Source organism: Diadema antillarum, unplaced genomic scaffold, assembly GCF_040938485.1.
Source record: "Diadema antillarum isolate AM-2024a unplaced genomic scaffold, OU_Dant_1.0 seq00001019_RagTag, whole genome shotgun sequence".
In the NCBI taxonomy this organism is placed as follows: domain Eukaryota; kingdom Metazoa; phylum Echinodermata; class Echinoidea; order Diadematoida; family Diadematidae; genus Diadema; species Diadema antillarum.
The window spans coordinates 89,339-98,024 of record NW_027271854.1 but is presented as its reverse complement, the minus strand read 5'-3'; the positions used below and the strand labels follow the sequence as shown (position 1 = coordinate 98,024).

Here is an 8,686-nt window from a genome sequence, read left to right as displayed (position 1 = left end):
ATATATATATATATATAATATTACATCATGTTGAAGAAAATTTTGAAGCAGAACTAAAAAACATGTCCAACTCTTGTCTTCAACAATGTCATCAAGACTATCAATATAAACCAATTAACCAATGTGAATGTTCATGGATGAAACGATTAAAACTGTTCACGGATTAAAACAGGTAATGTTGGGAATCTCAGTAAACTTCTCTACATCACTATCACAATATGATCGAGATGGGTATGTCTTGTTCACTGATTGTTAGTGTTCAAAACATATCCATGATATGTAGATGAAAGAGTGAAATCTTTCAAATATTCAACCGCATATTCTGTAGTTTTGCAGGATTCATTCCTGGCACAGCTGTATCTTACAAACTCCAAGATATCCGGTAAAGCTGGTTTCAATGAGACAGCAAGTTCCAACTGGGATGTACAATGTGCGTTCGTTTATCAGCAGAGTATGGTTGGGTTTAGATTTTGCCATTGACGAAAACCTGAAATAGGGTAAAACCATCAATTGTTATCAATTTCTCACCATTCTGACGAGCATTTTGGCGGCTATCTTGAATATCTCCAAACTCTCAATGATGCAAGGGTGGTATCGTCCAGATTCGCATTCAGCACAGTGATCGAAAAAGGGTAGAATCATCAATAGAATTGTTCTCAATTGTAAAACATCAAAATTGAAATACGTGGAAATTTCCGGTTTTGGCGGCCATTTTGAAATGGGAATATGATAGAAAAATCAATTGTTCTCAACTTCGAACCATTGAGAATGAAATACATGAGAATTTCCGGTTTTGGGGGCCATTTTGACGGCCATCTTAAATATCTCAAAATCCTCAAGGATGCAGGAGATGTATAATCCAGATTCGGATTCAGCACCCTCCAAACAGGGTAAAAGCATCAATGGTTTTCAATTTCCTACCATTTAGAAGGAAATACATCGCAATTTCTGGTTTTATTTGGCGGTCATTTCGGCGGCCACTTTGGCGGCTACCTTGAATATCTCAAAACCATCAAGGATGCAAGAGTTGAATCATCCAGATTCGGATTCAACACCATCGAAATAGGGTAAAACCATCAATGGTTTTCAATTTCTCACCATTTAAAAGGAAATACATGGGAATTTCCAGTTTTGGCGGCCATTTTGATGGCCATCTTGAATATCTCAAAATCCTCAAGGATGCAAAAGTTGCATCATCCTGAATTGGATTCAGCACCCTCGAAATAGTGTAAAACCATCAATTGTTTTCAATTTCTCACCATTTAGAAGGGAATACATGGGAATTTCCGGTTTGAGCAGCCATTTTGACGGCCATCTTGAATATCTCAAAACCCTCAAGGATGCAAGAGTTGCATCATCCAGATTTGGATTCAGCACCCTCGAAATAGAGTGAAACCATCAATTGTTTTCAATTTCTCACCATTGAGAATGAAATACGTGAGAATTTCCGGTTTTGGCGGCCATTTTTAATAGTGGCCATCTTGAATATCTCAAAATCCTCAAGGATGCAAGAGTTGCATCATCCAGATTCGGATTCAGCACCCTCGAAATAGGGTAAAGCCATCAATGGTTTTCAATTTCTCACCATTTAGAAGGGAATACATAGGAATTTCCGGTTTGGGCGGCCATTTTGGCGGCCATCTTGAATATCTCAAAATCCTCAAGGATGCAAAAGTTGCATCATCCTGAATTGGATTCAGCACCCTCGAAATAGTGTAAAACCATCAATTGTTCTCAATTTCTCACCATTTAGGAAGAAAAACATGGGGATTTCCTGTTTTGGCGGCCATTTTGGCGGCCATCTTGAATATCTCAAAACCCTCAAGGATGCAAGAGTTGCATCATCCAGATTCGGATTCAGCACCCTCGAAATAGGGCATAACCATAAAAAAAACATTGGGTGGACGGTAAAACAAGGTTAGGCCCAAACAGTGGCTTTAGCACCCAGACTATTAAGGATTTGATGGAAATGAAAATTGATGGGCTTCTTTTTCTGCTGTTACAACTATTTCCTGCTGTTGTTGCTTCAGTCATTCTTGTTCTGTTCTGATGCCGATTGCTACCAAAATCATCCACTGAATCTTTCTCTCCCGCGGGGCCCACACTCTACAAGCTCCGTCTTTTTAGTGGGTCCCTCCGTTTTTCGCCTTGTGTACGTTGATATTCCACTTTATTTCAATTGACTTCAGGCATTGCAATGTATCTTTACTGTTAAGCCCCTTTTACACTTTCACGGATTGCTTCACGGATGACCACGGATCGTCATCCGTGGTGATCCGGCAAGCAACATCACGATTTTTCTCTCAATGCCGGTGTGAATACGATCCCACTTGGGTGTCTACACGGACAATTACGGAGTCTACCCGGACACATACGGTATCTACACGGTCACACAAGGAAGCAACGCGGACAACGGCGGATTCGCATACGGAGCTAATACGGATATCACGGAAGAGTACGGACACAACTAGGTCCCTATACGATCTCTACACGGTCACTACACGGACGTATACGGAGTCTGCAGGGACGAATTGTGCTCGCAGACGTTCATTTGATCATTTGACTTTCTGGGGAGACAACGTGTCTTTCAGAGCAATGGCAAGCACGTCTGAACAACGGCAGGACATGCTTTTGCTTTTGGACACCATTAAGATGAAATTGCTCGTTGCTGAAGCTCTTGTTTTGCAGGAAGAAGATGGTGGGGATACACAAAAAAAAACAGAAAACTTCAAGGAGACGTCGTGAGTGGGTCAAGCCTTGGCTTCTCAGACGGCCACATTACGGACAATATGAGAAACTAATGGCTGAATTGTTGGGGGAAGATGCGCGTAATTTCAAGAACTTCATGAGAGTTGACCCTGATACATTTCATGAAATCCTCTCTAGAGTTGGGCCAAAGATTGAGAAGATGGATACGTTTTTCAGGAAGGCCCTTGAACCAGGGTTAAAACTTGCAATAACCCTGCGTTACCTGGCAACTGGTAACAGCTACAAGTCTCTCCAGTTTGGCTTCAGGGTATCTCACAGTACCATCTCCATTTTTATCACTGAAGTCTGTCAAGCCATTGTCGACACATTCTCAGCAGATGTAATGGTTTGCCCTGTCACCGCGGAAGCCTGGAAGAAGGTGTCTGAAGGTTTCAAGACAAAATGGAACTTCCCTCATTGCGTCGGGGCAATTGACGGAAAGCATGTGGCAATCAGATGTCCCAGGAAAGCAGGTTCGGTATATTTTAACTACAAAGGGTTTCACTCGATCGTGTTGCTAGCATTGGTGGATGCAGAGTATAAATTTCTGTATGTTGACATCGGTGCCAGTGGTGCAGGCTCAGACGCAGGAGTTTCTAGTGAGACTACCTTGAAGGAAGCTCTAGAAGCTGGGACGATTGGGCTACCAGACCCTGATCCTCTACCGCATGACGATCGGCCAATGCCATATTTCATCGTTGCAGACGACGCTTTTGCCCTTAAGACGTGGTTGATGAAACCTTTGCCGCAGAGAAACATGTCGGTTGAAGAGAGAGTGTTCAATTACAGACTGTCTCGCGCTCGAAGGGTTGTCGAGAATACCTTTGGACTACTAGCGTCGAGGTTCAGGTGCCTTCTTACCACAATGCCCCAAACCCCAGAGAGAGTTTGTACCATCACAATGGCTTGCTGTGTGTTGCACAATTACTTACTGATTAAGAACCCCACTATTGAATGCAATCTTGTAGATCAGGACAACCCTGAAACCCCTGGCATTATCCCCGGTGCATGGAGGGATCATGCTCACCTACCTCACATCGAAGAAGTCTACAGGGGAAACATCAACAGAGCTGCTAAAGAACAACGGCAGTATTTGGCCCAGTATGTCAACTCAGAGGCGGGAAGCGTCCCATGGCAAAATGAAAAAATATAAGGTCAAGAAATGTAGTATTCAGTAAGTATGGAAACTTTATTCAAACATGGAAAGTACTCCAACATAGTCATCAGGATATGTCACAGAGACAAAATAAACAGAAATGGTGCTGTGTTTTGGCAAAGCGTAGCAGTTGTACACTGTCACAAATATGAGTGTACTGCATGTTCCAGAACGGATGCTTTATTTTTGAATAAATAATCTATATATATGAAAACAAAAATACATGAAGTCACTCTTTGTCACAAACAGAATCGGCAGAACCATTGTTCAAAAATGAAATGATCTCAAAATAAAGATATAATTTGCCTCAAGTTTTAAACTTGATTTCAAGCAATCTTCGATTTTGATAGACAAACCAGTCTCATAGAATATTTGAAAATGATATTATACAAACCAAGTACTTTCACATACGATAACTCCATCGTCGCATAAACAAGATTATCAGAATAGGTGCTATATCATTTGACTTGATGCAGCATTATCTTTTTTTTATTTTAGAATAGTTTTATACCGTGTGTTTAACTTAACACACAATCACGTTTTTTTGTGTGAAGTAAACGCACTCTTACGCAAACAGTATCGACAAATCCATTGTCCTCTGAATAGGAGAAGTTATGACACGGTAAGTATGATTTACCATATGTTGAAACTTAATTCAAACACAGAATCGTCTCTTTTACTAGAGAAGCATACCTCATAGAAGTTACGTTGATCCCAAAATGTGAAAATGAGACGGTAGGAAACAAAAAGTTATAACATAGAGCAATTTCATAGCAATAAGCAGCACTGATCTCCCACAAAATTTATCTTTGTTTGACATAAAACTGGTTTCGCTAGCCAAGTTTTTCATGAACAATGTTGTTCATCAATTGAAGAACATGATTAAATGATATTTTTCTTATACCTATTAAAGCAAGCGTTGTCATTCAATAAAGACAATACGTGTGCAAACGTTACTGATAAGCTAATAACTTAGAAGAACTTGTTTTCTTTTATGGTTTATGAATCTAATTCGGTTCTAAAAATTACGAAGAAAATGCGATGCCAACTTGCAGTCTAAATCAATATTCTATTTCAAACTTTTCGAGACACAAAATGATACATCCGACAACCTTTGTCTTAAAACAGCCTCAAAACTACTTCAACAGTAACGAACTCAGTCCAACATATTTTGGCATGATGTTTATGTCCATCCTGTGGTCTATTACAGGCTACTGATCTGCTGTTGCGGGGGCACGACAGGGACTTTCCTCAGACATCATTGTCTGCAGGAAGGAAAATTCCGACGGCGTGGTCTTGAATGTGCTAGGGCAACCTGGTTCTACTGTTGGCTGACTGTGTGGAGGTGTAATTGACTGTGTCGTTGTAGGAGAGTACCACTTCGCAGCTGTATGGGTGGGGAACGACTGGATAGGCACCATCGGCGTGTAGGACTGCAAAGCAGGCGAACCTGGAGGAAGTGTATACAAGTGAGGACTTCCAGGGACTTGAGTCGAGGTCGAATTTCCAGGATAGATCCGCGGCTGACATGGTCGCAGACGCTTCTTCTTACACTGCGTGATCAGCGGGAATACTTGCATCTGGAAGTCACTCCACGTCTGTTCATCCATTTGCATGGTCTCGTGGAAAATCATTTCCGCAAAGTGACGCTTCCCCTGACTAGCGGAGTCCATCGTGGGCTGAATTTTGGATTGGATTTCCTTGGACATCTGGTCAACCTCTCCCAGTATCTGAAATAAACAAAGAATGTTAGTACAGTGTACTATTATGACTTTTGGCGGCCAGCAGAAATAGAAATAGAAAATCGGAGCTGCTACATCGTGGTTTCTTATCAACAAACAATGTCATAAATGTTGTTTTGATATCCTGATTTCTTAAAAAGTATTATTGTCAACTTTGGGCAAGATATTCCCTTGAAATGAAACTGGAAAATCTACATCTAAAAAAAGATATCAGGTCAAAACAAGATTATTATTATTATCAGTTTTACCAACGATCCTTTTATTTCTTTTCTTTTCCCCTCTGGAATATGCCCACATTTCCTGTTACAGTATGATGAATATTGGCCAGAGATCATATATCGAGATGGATTGACTTTTGAATGTAAAGTCTCAAAAAATTGCTGATCGAATATTGATTATAATGACTTGTTAGTGAGGACGATATGGCTATATTAAATAGCATCGACATAAATCTAGTGAGTCTATCTACTTGTACTCCACCATGCAGTATTTCCATTTGGCAAAAGTCAACCACCGTGCAGATACAGTTAAGAATACTTTCATGAAGTTTAATAAATAATTCCCTTGGATTCTTTCGCATTTTGAGGTGAAATGTGTGCTTGTATTCAAATATCAAAGTATTCTTGGTTTTACAAGCGAAAATCTCCATACCCTTTCAATGGTCTTTCTGGACTTTTTCAAAGGCCCACCCTTGGTAGCATTTTTGTCGAGTGCTCCAGTGCTCCTGCTGGACTTGATGCCGTACGTACCTGGCCGCCTTGTTTCCGTTTGTCAGCTCCAATACGTTTGATGTGATCTGTGAGGAAACCAAAGTTCTCCAAAATCCATTTCTCTCTGTCTGTGTAGTCTTTGGTTCCTTGCCCAGACTTTTTCTTTGTCAATTTGCCCAGGTGCGTCCGCATTGAGTTAAGCCACACTTTTAGTTGTTTTGAGGTGCATGGAGGATCCAGGGAGGCAGCCTTCTCCTCATACAATCTATTTTTCACGTCCACCTGTTTGTACTCCTTCATCCGCCTGTTGTACAACATCTCATTAGATCTGAACCAGTCAGCGATGTCCTGCTCCTGCACCTCGGAAAGGTGGAGGGGTGGTGTCTTTTTCCGCCGGTCACAAGGGGAACTTGCCATGTTTGTAGGTGGCTGTTCCACTGTTACCTCTTTAGTAGGTTCCTCCTCCTCCGTTCCTTCATGTTCACTCACGGGAGGAGATGGACTCGGTGGCCGTCGAATCTTGCCACTTCTGGTTGCAGACATCTTGACACGGTAGTCACGCGTCAATGACTACGCGTCATTGGATGCGTCACTATGGACACTGTGCGCTACCTCCATCTGTTTAGCGCGGTGACTTCTTTGAAAGGTGAGTTTCAAAATCCGTCTGCCCATGATCAGACGTGTTTTCATGTCTGTTTCAGAAACGGGTTTGATTAAGATCTTTTGTCACACCATGGGCACTGATGAAGAGTGTGACCTTGCCTTTCAGTATTTGAGAGCTATGCTCCGTTTTTAAGATCTTCAAGATCTAGGATTTATTATTATTTTTTACGGCGTTCTTCTTCTACTGATTCGTTTACTATATATATATATATATATATATATATATATATATATAATGTGAGAAATAGTTCCCTGGGTCCCGAACGTACGCGGTGCCGCATTGTTGGATGCATATAGTTGAAAGAAATTGGACTGAGGCGGGACGTTGCTCTCGATCTTAGTCTCCCTTTTAGTTGTCAAGCTTTCGGCCCGTCATTGGGCCTTCGTCAGGACCTACCAACAGAACGATTATTATATGAATAACCTGATGTGTCATATAATATATAATGCAATTTCACATATTACCAATCTTTTAAATCATTTCCTTTATATACACACATCAATCATTCAATTCAATACAAATGTCCAATCTAACCTCAAATCATCATTAGAATAACATCATATGTTCAAAAATATATATAAATAAATTCTTATATCATAATGCTGCCATATAATAATCATATTGTCTTAGCATGATGATCACAAACAGAGTCATTATACATATATATCATATTCATATGTCTATTTGCATTGTGTATATGTATACATCCGCATACGCACACATAAATAAATTCTTATCATAATGCTGCCATATAATAATCATATTGTCTTATACAGAATCATTATACATATATATCATATTCATATGTCTATTTGCATTGCGTATATGTATACATCCGCATACGCACACACACACACCCACATACATACGCACATATATACATATTCACATACACACACACAAGCAAACACACACACACTCACATACGCACACACACACACAACTCCGTTGATATAATACTATCTAAATCAACATATGTTATTTTATTTCGTATATTACCGAAATATAATAGTGTCAACCCTGCCAAAAATATATCAACTCTTAGATCAAATGTGTAAACAACAACAATTTCTGTAAATTACCTGCGTGGGACTCGTGTGGTTATCGTGCATCCCAGCACCGTGTGCTCATATTCTGTTCAAAAATACAATAATTACCATTCAATCATTCATAATGCCTCTTATTTTGCAGATATAATCAAACATAATCATATTAAAACATCACAAGATCATATTCACAAATCCATCATACACTATTTTCCATATCATTCTTATCTATGCAGTCAGATCAACTCGTGACGCTCAACAGTAATCATGAATCGTGTGATCATACAATAAATATCAACAGAATTTCACAATAATAGTATTCAATCATGATATCTGTTATGTTACATATAAAAATACAGTCGAAAATAATCATATCAGAAATCACAGATTCATACATTTTCCAAAATTCATCATTGTACACCATTATACATTTCATTCATATCAAATCACATGAACTTATTACACTCAACTTTATTCATACATCTTGTGATCATACAATATATCAGTACATATACAAATGAAATCTCAATAATCACAATATATCTAACCTGAAATTTATTAGGATGTTTTACCTGTATGTTGGGCTGTATTTTGTCCTGTCATTTGTATATGTACTGATA

General features: G+C 39.6%; 1 protein-coding gene across 1 annotated transcript; it reads left to right on the top strand.

The window, feature by feature from the left end:
- Nucleotides 1–2,800: 2,800 nt before the first annotated feature.
- On the top strand, nt 2,801–3,901 carry LOC139742769 (putative nuclease HARBI1). The gene has a single exon (XM_071653288.1). The coding sequence runs from the start codon at nt 2,801–2,803 to the stop codon at nt 3,899–3,901; it is 1,101 nt and encodes a 366-aa protein (XP_071509389.1).
- The last annotated feature ends 4,785 nt before the right edge of the window (nt 3,902–8,686 follow it).